Below are 21,165 nucleotides of genomic sequence, written 5' to 3'. Positions count from 1 at the left end.
CATGCATAGTTTGCAAATAGTTTCTCCTATTGTATAGGTTGTCTCTTCACTCAGGCCAGTCATTGTGCCAGGCCTGAAGTGTTTTACTGAGTCTGTGAGAAAAGGGTGGGATTATGGTTGACATGCAGGAGAGCCTCCGGGTCTGTGTCGATTGTGAGCATCATTTGTTGTCTTGTCAGAAAATGGTCCAAGGCCAGGTACAGTGGCTCACCCCTGTAATTCCAGCACTTTGGGAGGTCAAGGCAGGAGGATCACTTGAGCCAGGAGTTCGAGACCAGCCTGGGCAACATAGCAAGACCCTGTCTCTATAAAAAATAAATATAAAAAAGGTGAAAAAAGAAAGAGAAGGAAGGAAGGAAAGAAAAAGACAATGGTTTATAACTGCTATTCTGAGGAAAGCATTATTGGCTGGGCACAGTGGCTCACGCCTGTAATCCCAGCACTTTGGGAGGCCGAGGTGGTAGATCAATTGAGGTCAGGAGTTCAAGACCAGCCTGGCTAAAACAGTGAAATCCTGTCTCTACTAAAAATACAAAAATTAGCTGGGAATAGTGCCACACACCTGTAATCCTAGTTACTTGGGAGGCTGAGGCAGGAGAATCACTTGAACCTGGGAGGCAGGAGAACTGCTTGAACCAGAGGTTGCAGTGAGCTGAGTTTGTGCTATTAAACTCTATCTTGGGCAACAGAGTGAGTGAGACTTTGTCTCAAAAAAAGGTAGCAGAGGAATACAGAAGAGTAGTGGGAATGTTGCATTGTGATGAGGACTCAACCCACCATTGCTGGCTTTGAAGATGGCATAAAAAGCCACTAGCCAGGGAATGTGGCAGCCTCTAGAAGCTAAAAAGGCAAGGAAATGGATTATCCCCTAGAGCACACATGTTCAGCCTTTTAGGGATAATCCTGGGACACACTGGAAGAAGAATTGTCTTGGGCCCACATATAATACACTAATACTAATGAAAGCTGACGAGTTTAAAAAAAGATCCATGCATAATTTTTGTGATATCCACTACAACAGATAAGCAAAAAACTCCTTGCATTCAAAGGACTGGACAAAGCTGCAGGCCTGGAGCCTCCAAAAAGGAACACAGCTCTGCTGACACTTCGATTTCAACTCTGTGAGATTCGCATCGGTCTGATCTACAGATCTACAACACCTACAGATAATAAATTTGTATTATTTTAAGCCACTAAGTCTGTGGTCATTTGTTACAGCAGCAATAGAAAACTAGTAATACAACAGAATTACTATTATACAAATGGTGGACACAAACCCTGGGAAGCAGAAGGAAGCCCTGGGCCAACTTTCAGGTTTATTGGCTGGGTGCCACAGTAATACCAGACAGGCAGTACCAGTCCCAGCTAGTAACTGTGAGTACGGGAACCTGACTTGCCAAAGGTGACTTGGAGCACCCAGTTGGAACAGGATATTCTGTGCCCAGAAAGCTAACCATTATCATATTTTGCCAGAAACCCATTCTACCTTTTTGCTACAATCCCTGGAGACTGGAAGCAGTAAACAGATAGGCAGAGGCAGGGGGAAAGCTGTGAAGTGGGGAGGAAATTAAAAGCTGACCAGTTTTAACCAATTAAAGGAGATTTGTTTACACACACACACGTATGGATTTGTTTTAGGCTTTGTTAGAAAACATAAGTGTAAATGTGCCGGGCGCAGTGGCTCAAGCCTGTAATCCCAGCACTCTGGGAGGCCGAGACGGGCGGATCACAAGATCAGGAGTTCGAGACCATCCTGGCTAACACGGTGAAACCCCGTCTCTACTAAAAAAAATATAAAAAACTAGCCGGGCGAGTTGGCGGGCGCCTGTAGTACCAGCTACTCGGGAGGCTGAGGCAGGAGAATGGCGTGAACCCGGGAGGCGGAGCTTGCAGTGAGCTAAGATCCGGCCACTGCACTCCAGCCTGGGCGACAGAGCGAGACTCCGTCTCAAAAAAAAAAAAAAAAAAAAAAAAAGTGTAAATGTGAGGGTTAAATATTTAAAGTTGAAATGTAGGCTTCCATTTCCAGCAATATGGTAGCCTAGACAACATGCTACAAAATACCTAGAAATGTTGAATAAAATGTATATAACAAATATCCTTTAAATGCTTAGCTGAGCTCACAAGAAAGTAAGGGAAATCCACTGGGGCCAGGAAGAAGATTAAAAACCTACAGGGTTATGAAGTCTCTTCTATTTTGGTTGTCTGAGCATTTTTTTGCCAGTCTAATTGCTCAAGGGGCTTTAAAAAAACAGGTGGAATTAACATATTATAAAATCAACCATTTTAAAGTATTCCATTCTATAAATTCATAATATTGTTCAACCACCACCAAAGTTCCAAAATATTTTCATCATCCCAAAGAAAATCTCATACCCTGGCCGGGCGCGGTGGCTCAAGCCTGTAATCCCAGCACTTTGGGAGGCCAAGGTGGGTGGATCACGAGGTCAGGAGATCGAGACCATCCTGGCTAACACGGTGAAACCTCATCTCTACTAAAAAAATACAAAAAAATTAGCTGGGCGTGGTGGCAGGCGCCTGTAGTCCCAGCTACTCCGGAGGCTGAGGCAGGAGAATGGTGTGAACCTGGGAGGCAGAGCTTGCAGTGAGCCGAGATCGTGCCACTGTACTCCAGCCTGGGCGACAGAGCGAGACTCTGCCAAAAAAAAAAAAAAAAAAAGAAAAAAAGAAAATCTCATACCCATTAAGCAGTTACTCCCCACTTCCCCTCTTCACTCAGTTCCTGGCAGCCACTAATCTGCTTTCTGTCTCTATTCTGGATATTTACTCTAAAGGAAATCACATAACCTGTGACTTTTTGCTACTGGCTTTTCTTTTCTTGTCTTAGAGATAGGGTCTTGCTATGTTGCCCAGGCTGGAGTGCTGTCTGTACCTATTCATAGGCACAATCATGGTACACTACAGCCTTGAACTCCTGGCTCAAGTGATCCTTCTGCCTCACTCTCCCAAGTAGCTATGACTACTGATGATTGCCACCACGCCCGGCCATGGCTTCTTTACACTTATCATGCTTTCAAGGTTCACCCATCCTGTAGCACGTATAAATTCTTCATTCCTTTTTATAGCTGAGTATTCCATTGAGTGTATATGCCACATTTTATCTATTCAAAATGGTTTGGAATGAGATAGAGGTGGTGGTTGTACAACATTCTGAATATATTAAATACCACTGAACTATACTTGAAGTAATTTTATGTTGTATGAATTATATCTCAATTTAAAAAATTTAATCCTCACAACAACCCAATGAAGCAGGCACTATCATTCTTTTTATTTTACAGACAAGGAAGCAGATGCCCAAAGGTACAGCAATTTTCCTAAAGTCAGATAGTTTGTGACAGAATCAGTATTTGAACACAGGCAGCCTGACTACACAGCTCATGCTCTTACTACAATGAAAACTTTTAAAAAATTATAGAATTAAATTAAAAATAAATTAAATTAAAAATAATATAGAAATAAAAATCAGAGGCCGGGCGCAGTGGCTCCTGCCCGTAATCCCACCACTTTGGGAGGCTGAGGTGGGCAGATCACGAGGTCAGGAGATCGAGACCATCCTGGCTAAAACGGTGAAACCCCATCTCTATTAAAAATACAAAACATTAGCTGGGTGTGGCAGCATGCGTCTGTAGTCCCAGCTACTCGGGAGACTGAGGCAGGAGAATGGAGCTAACCCAGGAGGCGGAGCTTGCAGTGAGCTGAGATCGCGCCACTGCACTCCAGCCTGGGCAACAGAGTGAGACTCTGTCTCAAAAAAAAAAAAAAAAAGAAATAAAAATTAGAAAATAGTCTTAATATAGAATCTATTTTATGTGTCATTTTTTTTTAATGAACTAGTCTGAAAATACAGCATAGAGCCTGGTATAGCATAAGCCCTGAACTTATTAATGAATGTATAAATGTGTACCTTTACAGACAAGTTTATATCTACAAGATAATGTACTCCAGGCTGGGTGCAGTGGCTCACACCTGTAATTCCAGCACTTTGGGAGGCCAAGGCAGGCAGATCACAAGGTCAGGAGATCAAGACCATCCTGACTAACATGGTGAAACCCCATTTCTAATAAAAATACAAAAAATTAGCCAGGTGTGGTGGTGGGCACCTGTAGCCCCAGCTACTTGGGAGGCTGAGGCAGGAAAATGGTTTGAACCCGGGAAGCAGAGCTTGCAGTGAGCGGAGATCACACCACTGCACTCCAGCCTGGAAGACAGAGCAAGACTCCGTCTCAAAATAATAATAATTAAAAAAAAAAAAAAAAAAAAAAAAGATAATGTACTCCAAATGCTAATGGTAAATTTAGAACACAGCATTCTATACCTCAGGGGCTTGCTGTATTTGTCTCCAAGCCAAGCAAACACAAAGATGACTGTTTTTATAAGCAGCTGTTACCTGAAGGAAAATATTTGTTATATATATGAGTCTTATGCCAAGCTGTATAAGCACAAACTTTTCAGAATCTGAATTAAATTTGTCTTAACATAAACACTCATTTTCTTTCCCCCTGAGGACTGTCTGTTCACTTACACAAAATTAGAAGGCACAAAATACCGAGAAGAAAACCACAGTGTACAATACTGTTGTGCCAGAGAGGCATAAAATAAATCCATTATTTGGAGTCCCACAGAATTCTAACCATCTATCTAAGTGGGAGTTCTATCGCTGACAGCAATTACAATTTTAAAGAATCTATTTCCCAAGAGACACCATTCTTTGTATCTCACTCAAAACATTTTTAATTACAACACTCTACCTTCCCAACCCCGCAGCATTTAACCATTCGGTGTTGGGAGAGTAAGTGACTTCCTACACTATATCGGTACTTGAAGCAGAGGAGTCCCTTCAGCTGAGAAATGAGGAGACAGGGCAGGGTAGTTAAGGGGTCTGCCCAAAGCCAGAGTGGCAGAGAAAAGGTTACAACCAAGATCTCTGACTCCTACTCCTACTGTTTGTTGCTCTCCTACCAAAGTTCTCAACCTTTTTTCAATCAAGACACACATGATGTTGAAATTTTCTCTTCAGCCGGGCGCGGTGGCTCACGCCTGTAATCCCAGCACTTTGGGAGGCCGAGGCGGGCGGATCACAAGGTCAGGAGATCGAGACCACGGTGAAACCCCGTCTCTACTAAAAATACAAAAAATTAGCCGGGCGCGGTTGTGGGCGCCTGTAGTCCCAGCTACTCGGGAGGCTGAGGCAGGAGAATGGCGTGAACCCGGGAGGCGGAGCTTGCAGTGAGCCGAGATCGCGCCACTGCACTCCAGCCTGGGCCACAGAGGGAGACTCCGTCTCAAAAAAAAAAAAAAAAAAAAAAAAGAAATTTTCTCTTCCACTTACAAAAGTGTACACAACACATACACATACACATAAGATCTGGGAAAATCAAACAGCTAATTCTTAAGAATGATTATATGCAGAGGGAGGGAATTAAGACTGGTTTCTATTTCTCATGTTACGCATCTCTGTACAATTTTTTATAAAGAAGCATGCGTTAAACATTTCAGTTTTGAAGTGGGTAAGAGGCAAATATTTTTTGTAAAAGACATCAGAACACAAGATATAATATAGTCTAGTTATTCTCAAACTATAGTCTGGAGATCCCTAAAAGTCCCCAAATCCTTTCTAGGAGGCTTTGTAGGATTAAAAATCTTTTCATAAGAATCATTATGAAATAATTAGATGCTATTTGCCTTTCTCATTCTCATTCTCTCACAGTGTGTAGCAAAATTTTCCAAAAGCTACACATAAGTGTGTGATATTGCAACAGACTGAATTCAGAAGCAGAGAAAAGGATCCAGCTATCTTCTATCACGTCAAAGAGAGGTGTTTGCAAAACTATACATCAATGCCATTCATCTTACAACAGTTTGGAAAATATGGTTTAAAAAATATAGCTTACATATGTTAACATGCAATGGATGTATTTTACCTTTTTTTTCTTTTTTGTAGAGGCAAGAGAACATTGGAATTACAGGTATGAGCAACCACACCCAGCTAATGTATTTTTAATTATTTTTAATGAATTAACAAATACCTTGGCCGGGCTCAGTGGCTCATGCCTGTAATCCTAGCACTTTGGGAGGATGAGGTAGAAAGACTGCTTGAGGCCAAGAGTTCAAGACCACCATGGCCAACAACATAGACCACATCTCATAAAAAAACAAACAAAAAGGCCAGAAGCGGTGGCTTACACCTGTAATTCCACTTTGGGGGGGCCGAGGTGGGCGGATTGCTTGAGCCTAGGAGTTCGAGACCAGCCTGAGCAACATGGTGAAACATGTAGAAACCCAGTCTCTACCAAAAAAAAAAAAAAAAAAAAAAAAATTAGCTGGCATGGTGGTGCACGCCTGTAATCCCAGCTACTTGGGAAGCTGAAGTGGGATAATTGCTTGAGCCTGGGCTGTCAGGGCTGAAGTAAGCTGAGATTGCGCCACTGTACTCCAGCCTGGGTGACAGAGTGAGACCCTGTCTCAAAAAAACAAAAAAAAACAAAAAACAAAACCAAATATCTCAATGATTTCTCAGTTTTAATTTCCAACACAATAATATTGAGAGTTATAACCACATAAGCAAGACTCTGGGATAGGCGAAAATTTTTAGGAGTGTGAATGGGTCCTATGACCATAGTTTGAACACAGGCCATTAACTACAAAAAAAAAAAAAATACATTATTAACAAACTTCATTATTATTTACTATCAATTCTAATACTCCCTTCAGCTAATCTTATCATACCAGTGTCACAAAAAACAGAACCTGACATCATCACACTACCTCTGGGTTGGCCACTGTACTTTCCAAGAAAACTCTATAAAAAGGTAAATACCACTAGGAAAAATAAATTATATAATTTATTATCTCTCTATATTATATAGGATATTACTTATACCCTATAATTAATGTCTTACAGATGATCATTTAGTAGGGGATTTTTTTTTTAACGACGGGATGTGGTATTATGATGCAAAGTATATATTTGGTCCTCATCTCAGGCTCCTGACACAGAGCTCCTGGTAAAATTCTTGTAATTTCCTGAATGATAGGAATGTCTTTTGTTATAATAGTGTCTTAGTCCCTGGTTCCTGATACAAGAGTGTCCAAGACCCTTGGAATCTCCAGAGTGCTAAGAGTGTCTTTTTGTATACTGGTGGCCCCTTATCTTTTAGTGCATTAATTGCATCTTCAGCTGTATCTAGTATGTTCAGAAATCTGTGCTTGAATTTGAACATATCACTAAGCTTCAACAATTAACATAAATTCATAGCTATGTATTAAATATATATATATATATATATATTTTTTTTTTTTTTTTTGAGATGGAGTTTCACTCTTGTTGCCCAGGCTGGAGTGCAATGGCGCAATCTCGGCTCATTGCAACCTCCGCCTACCGGGTTCAAGTGATTCTCCTGCCTCAGCCTCCTGAGTAGCTGGGATTACAGACATGCGCCACTAGGCCCGGCTAATTTTGTATTTTCAGTAGAGACGGGGTTTCTCCATGTTGGTCAGGCTGGCCTCAAACACCTGACCTCAGGTGATCTGCCCGCCTCGGCCTCCCAGAGTGTTAGGATTACAGGTGTGAGCCACTGTGCATTAAATATTCTAATTGTAAATTTTTTTTTTTTTTTTTTTTTGAGACGGAGTCTGGCTCTGTCGCCCGGGCTGGAGTGCAGTGGCCGGATCTCAGCTCACTGCAAGCTCCGCCCCCCGGGTTTACGCCATTCTCCTGCCTCAGCCTCCCGAGTAGCTAGGACTACAGGCGCCCGCCGCCTCGCCCGGCTAGTTTTTTGTATTTTTTAGTAGAGACGGGGTTTCACCGTGTTCGCCAGGATGGTCTCGATCTCCTGACCTCGTGATCCGCCCATCTCGGCCTCCCAAAGTGCTGGGATTACAGGCTTGAGCCACCGCGCCCGGCCTTCTAATTGTAAATTTTTAATTGATCAAAGCATGCACATAGTTTAAAAAATCACATAGTATAGGCCGGGCGCGGTGGCTCAAGCCTGTAATCCCAGCACTTTGGGAGGCCGAGACGGGCGGATCACGAGGTCAGGAGATCGAGACCATCCTGGCTAACACGGTGAAACCCCGTCTCTGCTAAAAAATACAAAAAACTAGCCGGGCGCGGTGGCGGGCGCCTGTAGTCCCAACTACTCGGGAGGCTGAGGCAGGAGAATGGCGTGAACCCGGGAGGCGGAGCTTGCAGTGAGCTGAGATCCGGCCACTACACTCCAGCCTGGGCGGCAGAGCCAGACTCTGTCTCAAAAAAAAAAAAAAAAAATCACATAGTATAAATGACAAAATACAGCAGTTTTTGCCCCACTCCTGTCTATTTTATCCAATCTTCCTTCACAGAGGCAATTAAATTCTTCTAGTTGTTTGTTTTGGAATTTATACATCTTCATATAATAATATACTGATACCTTATTAATCACTTTTAGACATTATTTACATTCTTTTATGGGGAATGAAAATTCAGCTCTCTTATACCACATTCCCTCTTTTTTTGTGGTTATTGTTTTGAGACAGGGTCTCACTCTACTGCCCCGGCTGGAGTGCAGTGGCACGATTTCAGCTCACTGCAACCTCCACCTCTGGGTATCAAGCAATCCTCTCACCTCAGCCTCCGAGGTGGCTGGGACCACAGACGTGAGCCACCATATCCAGCTAATTTTTGTATTTTTTGTAGAGACAGGGTTTTGCCATGTTGCCCAGGCTGGTCTCAAATTCCTCTCTTTATTCTATCCACCCTTTTAATAGTTAAGATTTTTGCTTAAATCAATATTTGGTGTTCCCATGATTATCATGTATTAACTTTTAAATTTTTTTTTTTTTTTTTTTTTTTGTAGTAGAGACAGGGTTTCACTGTGTTGGTCAAGCTGGTCTCAAACCCCTGGCCTCAAGTGATCTACCCATCTCGGACTCCCGAAGCGCTGGGATTACAGGCGTGAGTCACTAAGCCTGGCCAATCGTGCAGTAACTTTTAAATTGTAGTCATTTTATTTCTAGATTTTTTTTTTTTTTTTTTGAGACAGGGTCTCATTCTGTCGCCCAGTGCAATCGTGGCTCACTGCAAACTTGGCTTCCCAGACTCAAGCGATTTTCCAGCCTCAGACTCCTGAGTAGCTGAGACTACAGGTATGAGCCAGAACAGTGCTGGAATCTGCTTCTGCTGAGGGCCTCAGGTGGCTTATGATGATGGTGCAAGGTGAAAGGGGAACAGGTATGTCACATGGTAAGAGAGGGAGTAAGAGAGCGAGCAGTGGGTACCAGGCTCTTTTAAATAACCAGCTCTCCCATGAACTATCAGTGAGAACTCACTCATCACCAAGGGGATGGCACCAAGCCATTTATGAGGGATCCGCCCCCATGACCCAAACACTTCCCACGAGGCCTCACCTCCAACACTGGGGGTCACATTTCAACATGAGATTTGGAGGGGTCAAATAGCCAAACTGTATCAGTCACATAAACGATTTTTAGCCTAAGTTCCTAGGGATTTGGGGGTTCCTCTTTTTTTTGTGAACAATTCTGCAACTGACACCTGGATTTCTTTCTTTTTCTCTTTCTTTCTCTCTCTTTCTTTCTTTTTAACTTATTTATTTATTTTTAGAGATGAGGTCTCACTACATTGCCCAGGCTGGTCTCGAACTCCTGGCCTCAAGTGTTCTGCCTGCCTCAGCCTCCCAAGTGCTACGATTACAGGCGTGAGCCATTATGCCCAGCCTGGCACCTGGATTTCTTAAGAATGCATCATCATCTACACTTCAGGCTACTTACTAAAAAAAAATAGATGGTTTATTCATTCTGGGCTATATCTCTCCTGTAAAAGGGCAATAAATATCTAAAGTATACTTTTAAATTTGGCCAACACAATCCACACATGAAGTTGAGCTTACAGACAGAGTAAGAATTAAACACTGGGTAAATCTGGGTAAATCTGGTCAAGACTTGGTCCCCCCAGCGTGTACAATCTTATGGGAATAACAGATAGGAACATACATAAATATAGAAGCAGATTTTCATGTCTTTTAAGCATAAAACAACGATGTTTGGGTTGGTGTGCCAACCAAATCACCAAATGTGACTATTTCTAAAATGCTGATTCATCCTAGCAGGGTGAAAACTAGTTGGGGGGTGGGGGGAGACAAACTGACAACTGATTGCTAGTCCAAAATCAGTTTCCAGAGGAGTCCAGAAGTGGCTGAGACACAGCAGCACCACTGAAATCAGTGTACAGCCTCTCCTGATTTAGAACACTGCATTATAGAACAGAAAGATTATTTTAAAGCCGGGCATGGTGGTTCACACCTGTAATCTCAACACTTTAGGAGGTGGGAGAATGGCTTGAACTCAGGGGACTGAAGCTGCTGTGAGCTGTGATCATACCACAGCACTCCAGCCTGGGTAATAGAATGAGACTTTGTCTCAAAATAAATAAATAAATAAAAATTAAAAAAAAAAATTTTAAAAACCACCTAAGATGTTTTCTGTGGTTTGAGCTAATAAAATTCTAAAGATTAAAAGTCACTTACTGTGGTTTTCATATTGAAAAATGTTATTCACCTTATCAGAGTTAATGTAAGTCTTTTCCCTGACGTAACAATCAAGCTAACTCACATACGTACACGGACAGGCAAGTTACACAAATGGCCTCATGGATGACACTCTCGAGTGTTTAATGGAAAGACTGTGGGCTTTGGGATAAAATCTAGGTTCAGGTCCCAAGAATAGTATATATTATCTAAGTAACTTCAAATCTCTATGTCATAATTTCCTCATTTGTAATTTTGAGACCAGTATCTGTCAAGGTTGCTATGAGAAGTTAGAATCAAATTATGGAAAGTAGCTGGGCGCGGAGGCTCACGCCTGCAATTCCAGCATTTTGGGAGGCTGAAGTGGGTGGATCACTTGAGGTCAGGAGTTCAAGACCAGCCTGGCCAACATGATGAAACCTCATCCCTACTAAAAATACAAAAATGAGCCAGGAGTGGTGGCACACACCTGTAGTCCTAGGTACTCTGGAGGCTGAGGCAGGAGAATCACTTGAACCCAGGAGGCAGAGGTTGCAGTGAGGCAAGATCATACCACTGCACTCCAGCCTGGGTGACAGAGTGAAACTCTGTATTTAAACAAAAACAAAACAAAAAACAAAAAAACACATCTCTACTAAAAATACAAAAAAAAAAATTGCCAGGCGCGGTGGCTCAAGCCTGTAATCCCAGCACTTTGGGAGGCCGAGATGGGCGGATCACAAGGTCAGGAGATCGAGACCATCCTGGCTGACACGGTGAAACCCCGTCTCTACTAAAAAATACAAAAAACTAGCCGGGCGAGGTGGCGGGCGCCTGTAATCCCAGCTACTCGGGAGGCTGAGGCAGGAGAATGGCGTGAACCCGGGAGGTGCAGTGAGCTGAGATCCGGCCACTGCACTCCAGCCTGGGCGGCAGAGCGAGACTCCGTCTCAAAAAAAAAAAAAAAAAAAAAAAAAAAAAAAAAAATTAGCCGGGCGTGGTGACAGACGCCTGTAGTCCCAGCTACTCAGGAGGCTGAGGCAGGAGAATGGTGTGAACCTGGGAGGCGGAGCTTGCAGTGAGCCGAGATCACGCCACTGCACTCCAGCCCGGGCAACAGAGAGAGACTCCATCTCAAAAAAAAAAAAAAAAAAAAAAAAAAATTATGGAAAGCATCTAGCATCATACCAGGCACACAGTCGGCACTCAACAATTGCTGGTTTCTACATGTCCTTTATAGCTGTAGCATCTGTTAGTACTAGAAGCCAGTGTTAATTTTAGGTCCCTAAAATGAGTAATGTCTTCTCAAGTTCCTTCCAAAAGAGCGATTGCTGTTTAGTAAAAAATAAACACCAACTGCTCTTTCAGAAGGAGCTTCAGAAAGGTAGAAGGGTCAACAGTATCGAATACTTACAAAGAACTGGAATCAATTAAGAATGCAAAAACAGTCAGGAGATGTACAGAGCACTCTTGACATAAGTAACTCCATCTTAGAAAAAGACTCCAACTTACATTTTAAAAAGCACTTTGACAACAGGGACCAGATGTTTTTCCACATAAAGACACAACCAAGCATACTCTTCCACTATCAGTCCTCACCAGAAGACTCTATGACCATAAAAAGAACAGGACTGAAAATACTCAAAATGGTCTTCTTAACAGACACTGTCTTGCTGTCACTTGTTATAAATGCCTGATATCACGCCAGGCGCGGTGGCTCACGCCTATAATCCCAGCACTTTGGGAGGCCGAGGCAGGCGGATCACGAGGTCAGGAGATCGAGACCATCCTGGCTAACATGGTGAAACCCCGTCTCTGCTAAAAATACAAAAAATTAGCCGGTTGTGATGGCAGGCGCCTGTAGTCCCAGCTACCCGGAGGCTGAGGCAAGAGAATGGCGTGAACCCGGGAGGCGGAGCTTGCAGTGAGCCGAGATCTGGCCGCTGCACTCCAGCCTGGGCAACAAAGCGAGACTCTGTTTCAAAAAAAAAAAAAAAAAAAAGCCTGCTATCTGTGTCTGAAGGCTCTGCCTACATCAAGGATTCTTTCCTACAAGACCAACACACCGCCATGACGCCATGACGAGACCAGGATACTTGTCTATATCGCTCTCCCTGGACTGGTTAGGTAACCCTTTTTCCTTATCCTTTTCTCTTGATGTTCAATGTTACTTTGTTGCAGAATGTTTAATCTACAACATTTATATATTAATTAGGTATACTATTATGTATGATTTACAATATTGACTGACTAGTGAATAAGAAGTACTAAAAAAAAAAATTGCCTCCCTGAGAACTCCATGTAACTTGTGACTTCTGTAACTGAAATAACACAGTAAAAGTCTGACATTGTGAAAAGACACAAACATGTGTGTACCTGGTTATCCCTGACCTTACACCATTCACAATAGTAGATTAAGCTGTCAAGAAGTCAGAGTTGACCTTTGGAAGAGCAGTTCCAGTGGTCAAAGTAGGATGAGGAAAGGCAGTACATGTGAAAAAAAATACATATTTATATATTTACAAATATATAATATATATAAAATATTAAAATATATATTATATATAATATAAAAAATATATATATATATTTTGAGATGGAGTCTTGCTCTGTCGCCCAGGCTGGAGTGCAGTGGTGCGATCTCAGCTCACTACAAGCTCAAAACCTCCCGGGTTCATGCCATTCTCCTGCCTCAGCCTCCCGAGTAGCTGGGACTACAGGTGCCCGCTACCATGCCCGGCTAATTTTTTGTATTTTTAGTAGGGATGGGGTTTCACCGTGTTAGTCAGGATGGTCCCGATCTCCTGATCTCATGATCTGCCCGCCTCGGCCTCCCAAAGTGCTGGGATTACAGGCATGAGCCACCGCGCCCGGCCCAGGATATTCTTTAAATAAGCTTAGCCTAAAGGGAAGGAGAACAGGCAGAGGCTGAAGAAGCTGCCAGATTCCAGATCAGATTGGTATAGTTTTCTGATGAGACAGGCCTGACCATGTTTGCAGGCTGAACAGAAGCAGACACTAGGTTAAAGCTACAGCAAAGAGGTGAAAGATTACTGGAGCAAGGTCCTAGAAGAAAACTGGCAGTGGGGTGGAAGGGAGGACCAAGGTAGCAGACACTGAATATGTCTGTTTTTCCTCTGAGACCAGCAGAATGTAGAAAACTATACAACTGGCCGGGCGCGGTGGCTCAAGCCTGTAATCCCAGCACTTTGGGAGGCCGAGACGGGCGGATCACGGGGTCAGGAGATCGAGACCATCCTGGCGAACACGGTGAAACCCTGTCTCTACTAAAAAATACAAAAAAAAAAAAAACTAGCCGGGCGAAGCGGCAGGCGCCTGTAGTCCCAGCTACTCGGGAGGCTGAGGCAGGAGAATGGCGTGAACCCGGGGGGCGGAGCTTGCAGTGAGCTGAGATCCGGCCACTGCACTCTAGCCCGGGCGACAGAGCCAGACTCCGTCTCAAAAAAAAAAAAAAAAAAAAAAAAAAGAAAACTATACAACTGTAATTAGAAAAAAATGAAAAAACTCATCCCAAGTAGGTTCTATTTTATCTAGAGAGTAAAAGGTAATCTACAACAAGTGAAGGGAATAGGTGGAGATGGCCATGAGGCAAGAGAACATTTCAATTCCCTTAAATTTCTAAAACTGGGTATAGTGCTGTATTTGCAAGAATAGACTTGAGACAGAAATGAATAATTATGGTTTTACTACAATGTTCCATTAAGGTAGATGCTCCACAAACATAATCACATTTACTTCTCACAAGAACCCAGTTAAGTGAGGCGTTGTTATTGTCCCTGTTATATAGTTCAGTTAAAGATAACACTCATAGTTAAGCTTTACTACAGAACTTTTTTTTCAGCTATTATGCCATATTTGCTTCTTAAAAAAATTAAGTTATAGAATACTATGTATGACGATATAATTTCATTAATCCTTTTTGATTCAGGCATAAACAAACAAAGTTAGAAAAGCAATTCCAGGCCAGATGGAGTGGCTCACGCCTGTAATCCCAGCACTTTGGGAGGCCAAGGCGGGCGGATCACCTGCGGTCGGGAGCTTGAGACCAGCCTGACCAACATGGAGAAACCCCGTCTCTACTAAAAACACAAAATTAGCCGGGTGTGGTGGCGCCTGCCTGCAGTCATAGCTACTGGGCGAGAGGCTGAGGCAGGAGAATTGCTTGAACCCAGGAGGCGGAGATTGTGGTGAACCGAGATCGCATCATTGCACTCCAGCCTGGGCAACAAGAGTGAAACTCCATATCAAAAACAAAAAAAAAAAAAAAAAAGAAAGAAAAAGAAAAAATGAGAAAAACAGGCAACAAGTGAAAAAAAGAAGTATCTTTATAGATTAAATAGAAATATATTACCACTATTGCCAGTCACTCTCTACAGCAGGAGTCAGAAAACTATGGCCTATGGGCCAAATCCAATCTACCACCTGTTTTTGAAAACAGGATTTTAGGCCGGGTGCGGTGGCTCACGCCTGTAATCCCAGCACTTTGGGAGGCCGAGGCGGGCGGATCACAAGGTCAGGAGATCGAGACCACGGTGAAACCCCGTCTCTACTAAAAATACAAAAAATTAGCCGGGCGCGGTTGTGGGCGCCTGTAGTCCCAGCTACTCGGGAGGCTGAGGCAGGAGAATGGCGTGAACCCGGGAGGCGGAGCTTGCAGTGAGCCGAGATCGCGCCACTGCACTCCAGCCTGGGCGACAGAGCGAGACTCCGTCTCAAAAAAAAAAAAAAAAGAAAACAGGATTTTATTGGAACACAGCTCTGTCCATTCATTTACTGTCTACAGCTGATTTCACACGACCATGGCAATGTTGGGTAGCTATGACAACTGTACGCAAAGCCTAAAATATTTCCCATCTGCTCTCTTTAAAAAGTTTGCCAACCTCTATGTTCTTTTATAGCACTTAACTGTATCTAAAATTATTCTACTTATTTTTTATTTATTAATTTATTTTTTATTAATTAATTTTTTTTGAGACCGAGTCTTGCTCTTGTCTCCCAGGCTGGCGTGCAATGGCACAATTTTGGATCACTGCAACCTCCGCCTCCCGGGTTCAAGTGATTCTCCTGCTTCAGTCTCCCGAGTAGCTGGGATTACAGGTGTCCACCACCATGCCTGGCTAAGTTTTATATTTTTAGTAGAGACGGGGTTTCACCATGTTAGACAGGCTGGTCTCGAACTCCTGACCTCAGGTGATCCGCCCACCTCAGCCTCCCAAAGTGCTGGGATTACAGGCGTGAGCCACCGTGCCTGGCCTATTCGTTTATTGTCTGACTCCCCTACTGGAATGCACAGTCCATGAAGAAAAAGACCTTCTTCTCTACTATATTCCTAGCACCTAGAACAGTGTGTGGCACATAGAATGCACTCAGTAAAGGTATTTAATGAACAATATTTATTGCAAGAAGGAAAAGAAAAACATTTCCCATCTCCCCACTTTCTTCTCTTAGATGCACTCCAACTATTTACCCCACCACTCCACCAAAACTGGTCTTCTCAATTAACCACTGGATTTCTCAACATGATAAATTCTCAGTTATTTCTCAGTCCTTGCCTTACTCGACCCCTCAGCAGCATCAGACCCAGCTGGTCTACATCCTTCCCGGGAAACTTTCTTCACGTGGCTTTCACTCTTAGTTCTTAGCTTCCCTCCTACCGTACTGATCCATCTTTCCTTTGTCTCCTTTGCTAGTGCAATCTTATTTTCCCGGCCTCTTAATGGTTAGCCTGCTCCAAGACTCAGTCATTCAGATTCTTCTGTCAGTCCATACTCACATCCTTAGTAAGCTCATCCAGTCTCACGACTACTCTTAGGCATTTCAAACTCCTCCAAAACCAAAGCCAAAGCCAAATCTATCTTTTCCCCCAAAACCTTCTCCTTCACAGCCTCTGCCATCCCAGTAAATAACACCATCCCTCCAGTTACTGAAGCCAAAAGCTCTTGGAGTCAACCAACCCTCATTTTATAAATATATTCCAGGTCAATGACCACTTCAACCATGTCTGCTACCACCCTGATCCAAGTCACCATCATCTCTCGCCTGATAATTAATTGTCCCCTGTTCCCTTACATTCTACTCTCAACACAGCAGCCAGGGTGATCACATTTAAAGGTAAATCAGCAAGTTCAACAGCTAGCCAGAGCGAAAGACTCACACAATTTCGTCCCCTGAAAACTATTTGCCTCTTTGTTCCCTCCACTCCAGACATCCAGGCCTCCATGCCCATCTTAAAGCAAGTCACGCAAGCGTCCATCTCGGCCTTCATACTGGCTGAAAGGCTCTTCTGGCTGAACTGAATGAACCAGGCTTCCTGAATTAGGCATTTTCATGAAATGCTGTGTCGCTTAATTCTCTAAACTTTGTGAGGTAGGTATCACTTCCCCCACTTTACACATCAGGAAAGTGAGGTTTACAGGGCATCTAGCTAACAAATGATGGAGTTAGGGTTCAATCCAGGTTAGTCTACACAGAACATGAGCTCTCTTTTTTTTTTTTTTTTTTTTTGAGACAGAGTCTCGCTCTGTCGCCCAGGCTGGAGTGCAATGGCGCGATCTCGGCTCACTGCAAGCTCCGCCTCCCGGGTTTACGCCATTCTCCTGCCTCAGCCTCCCGAGTAGCTGGGACTACAGGCGCCCGCCGCCTCGCCCGGCTAATTTTTTGCATTTTTAGTAGAGACGGGGTTTCACCGTGTTAGCCAGGATGGTCTCGATCTCCTGACCTCGTGATCCGCCCGCCTCGGCCTCCCAAAGTGCTGGGACTACAGGCGTGAGCCACCGCGCCCGGCCAGAACATGAGCTCTCAGTGAAGTTTCTGGAGGCTAAACAGAGGATTCAGTGATGTTCCTCTGAAGTCACAGTGATTTTAACAGCTAAAGGTGTATGCTAACTGGTGAAGGATATGAGAAAAGGCAGTCAAAGAGATAAAACAACCACAAGAGGAGTCACCCAAGCCACAAGTGGAAAGTTTTAAGGAAAAGCGGGGAGAGGGGAAGTGTCAAGTGGAACCTAGACGCCAGAAGCCCAAGAATCAAGCGTATACCTCATAACAAACCACACTCGTGGTAGACAGGAACCCAGATCTTGATTTAGAAAAAAACAAAAAAAAGCCAGGCACAATGGCTCATGCCAGCACTTTGGGACGCCAAAGAGAGATTCGTTTGAGGCCAGGAATTCGCGACCAACCTGGGCAACATTGCGAGACCCAAAAAAAAAAAAAAAAAATGTAGCCGGGTGTGGTGGCTCACACCTGTAGTCCCAGCTACTCAGGAGGCTGAGGTGGGCGTATCGCTGGAGCCCGGGAGATCCAGGCTGCAGTGAGCCGTGATCGTGCCACTGCACTCCAGCCTGGGCAACAGAGCGAGACCCTGTCCGGGGAAAGAAAGAAAAAAAAAACAACTATCTTCTCTTGCCAATAATGCTGCCCAGAGCTATCCTACTAGGTATTGCCACTTGCCCGCGGTAAGCGTGAAGACAGGCTATAGGGAAGCATGTGACTAAGCAACACGGCTTCACACCTACGTTCTCCTCCGGGTCAGTGAAGCAAAGTGTGTGAGTGTGCGGTGGTGGACTGATCTTAAATTTCCCAAGGCAAAGATGTAGACCCTGATTGTGCACGTGTGACCACGGCTCTCTACCCCACAGTCTCTAGGAGACCAGGACGTGGCGGAGTCTCGGCCCTTAGCCCGAATTCCTCCAACAACTTTCCGCCTATGGCCCATTCCTCTCTGCCCCACAGTCACGACAGAGGACCCCAACCCACACTACCTCCCTCTCAGACCCATCCCGCAGGCATATCCCGGGACTGGCCGCCGAGAAGCCTTACAACCAGTTAAGGCCCGGGCGTGAAGACCCCGTCTCACCACGGCTCCGGCCACGGCGTGGACTAGGCTTTCGTAGGACAACACAGAGGCCATTGGTGCGGCTCCTCGAAGACCCAGCCACACTTTTCCCACAGATGCCGCAGCCAGTGGAGTTAGGAAAGGAGCGCCGGAGCCTGGGGCGTGAAAGTCGCAAGCTCCACCCTCTCAAACCCGCCCGCCTGCCTTAGAACCACTTCCGGGTCGCGGGGTGGGAACGAGGGCCTAAGAACGCCCCTGAGTGCTGATTGGCCCCTGTGGGCGCGGGGCGGGACAGCGAGGTGTTCGCGCGGGCCGGGCTCCAAGGCGCAGGGCGGCCTGATACCAGGTACCCGGCTCCCAGCTCCCGGGTCTCAAGACGTTCTCTCGTGTTCCCGGGCCCTGACCAGTCCCTCCATCTCAGAAATCTTAATGGCCCTCTTTTACTCTGGTGACAAAGATGGGGAAACTCAATGAGACTGCAGTCTCCCTGTTTCTCTGCGCCTGAGCTCTTTTCTATTCCGAGTCACATTTTGGCCAAGAGGAAAACAGCTTAATTGTGGACTTGGAAACTTCTCCCTCCCGAAAAACCCTTGAGTGTGGTAGGAAGAGATATTGAGCTCAGGAGACCAAGATACCAGACGCGAGTGGGAGCCTCCCCCTCGTTGGCAACTATGGAAGTCATTTAACCTCTTGGGTTTCCAACTTTGTGAAATGACAATGTACTAGTACCAACAATCCCCGTTTGCTGTGAAGATTATGAAAGCCAGTTTATGTAGCAGTACTTCATAAAATACTGAAGGAAAAAAATTTTTTTCCATGTTGCAAAGTGAGTAACAAAATTACATAGCACTAAAGAAGCCACATTCAGCTTTAACCTGTCATACTGTGAGATTCTGCTTCAGGATGCTCCTCAGGGACTCTTTCATGAGACACCATCACCACTTGTCTGTACCATGTTTCCTTTTAGAATACCCTTGTGATAACTCCTGAGTGCTGACTACATGCCAGGGTTAGTGTTTTATGCCCAACGTCACACTTAATCCCTAGGAGAGGGTCCTAACAAAGTTTAACTCGGCCGTTTTCACAAAATTTCCAGAAGATACTGCTTCCAGGAAAATTCCCATCACGCCATAGAATCATGATGTGAACGTGCAGGACCAAAAGTGAAGCGAAGATGATTTGGGGCTGGGCGCAGCGGCTCAGGCCTGTAATCCTAGCACTTTGGGAGGCTGTGGCGGGCAGATCACTTGAGGTCAGAAGTTTGAGACCAGCCTGGCCCATATGGCAAAACCTTGTCTCTATTAAATATAGAAAAAATTAGCCGGACATGGTGGCACGTGCCTTGTAGAAATTACAAAGTAGAAACTGCAGCTACTAGGGAGGCTGAGGCAGGAGAATCGCTTGAACCCAGGAGGCAAAGGTTGCAGTGAGCCAAGACTGCGCCACGGCACTCCAGCCTGGGACAAAGCAAGACTCCTAAAAAAAAAAAAAAAAAAAAGAGGGGTTTTGGCACGGGAACGTAGCCAGAAACTGGTTGGTTGTAAAACTTGAGAACTCAGTTCTCACTGACTCCTGATCAAATTGGGAGCTTGCTGTCAAGAATACACTAGATTATGCATCATAGTTATGAAAACATTAATACTTCGTTTTGACGTTTTTGTATCTTAGCTGCCAAACACATTTTGATCAGTTTGTTTTTTTTTTAAACCTGAGACAGGGTTTCCCATCTCGAACTCCTGGGCTCAAGTGATCCACCTGCCTCAGCCACCCAAAGTGCTGCTATTACAGGCATGAGCCACTGTACTGGGCCTTGCAACTTTTTTTTTTTTGAGATGGAGTTTCACTCTTGTGGCCCAGGAAGGAGTGCAATGGCGCAATCTCGGCTCACTGCAACCACCACCTCCGGGGTTCAAGTGATTTTCCTACCTCAGCCTCCCGAGTAGCCGGGATTATAGGCACGCGCTACCACGCCCAGCTAATTTTTGTATTTTTAGTAGAGACGAGGTTTCATCATGTTGGTCAGGATGGTCTCAATTTCTTGACCTCGTGATCTGCCCGCCTCGGCCTCCCAAAGTGCTGGGATTACAGGTATGAGCCATCACCCCCGGCCTGATCAACTAAAGACTGACATACTGAGAACAGTAGTCACTTTTTTTTTTGAGACAGAGTATCCCTCTGTCGTCCACGCTGGAGTGCAGTGACGTAACCTCGACTCACCTTAGCCTCCATCTCCCGGGTTCAAGTGATTCTCCTGCCTCAGCCTCCCAAGTAGCTGGGACTACAGATGCACGCCCCCATACCTGGCTCATTTTTGTATTTTTAGTAGAGAAAGGGTTTCACCATGTTGGCCAGGCGGGTCTCGAACTCCTGACCTCAGGTGATCCACGCATCTCAGCCTCCCATAGTGCTGGAATTACAGGTATGAGCCACTGCACCCAGCCAGTGTCATTTTCACATAATCAGAGTATGCACTGAAAAATGTAGACATTGCATAGCTACCTCAGTTATTAAATGGAACTATGAAGTTGTGACGTTTGAGGCATAATTTTATTCATATATATTTTTTTTTTGAGACAGTTTCGCTCTTGTCGCCCAGGCTGGAGTGCAGTGGCGCAACTTCAGCTCACTGAAACCTCTGCCTCCCAAGTAGCTGTGACTATAGGCATGCACCACCACCCCCAGCTAATTTTTTTATTTTTTTGTAGAGACGGGGTTTCACCATGTTCGCCAGGCTGGTCTCGAACTCCTGACCTCAAGTGATCCGCCCTGCCTTGGCCTCCCAAA

At 44.6% G+C, this 21,165-nt stretch overlaps 1 protein-coding gene across 3 annotated transcripts in view; it reads right to left on the bottom strand.

The window, feature by feature from the left end:
* The window catches only part of SLC25A17 (solute carrier family 25 member 17), a 55,585-nt gene extending 36,997 nt beyond the window's left edge, over positions 1 to 18,588 (bottom strand). For all 3 annotated transcript variants that reach the window (XM_005567180.5, XM_065522094.2, XM_065522093.2), the window contains exon 1: positions 18,403 to 18,588. In XM_005567180.5, coding sequence (XP_005567237.3) covers positions 18,403 to 18,456 — 54 coding nt within the window. In that variant the 5' untranslated portion in view covers positions 18,457 to 18,588. The remainder of the gene's footprint in view (positions 1 to 18,402) is intronic.
* Positions 18,589 to 21,165: the final 2,577 nt, after the last annotated feature.

The sequence above is a fragment of the Macaca fascicularis genome, chromosome 10 (assembly GCF_037993035.2).
Source record: "Macaca fascicularis isolate 582-1 chromosome 10, T2T-MFA8v1.1".
NCBI classification, from domain to species: Eukaryota; Metazoa; Chordata; class Mammalia; order Primates; family Cercopithecidae; genus Macaca; species Macaca fascicularis.
Note: the sequence above shows the minus strand (reverse complement) of the source record. Positions and strands in the feature narration are given on the sequence as shown.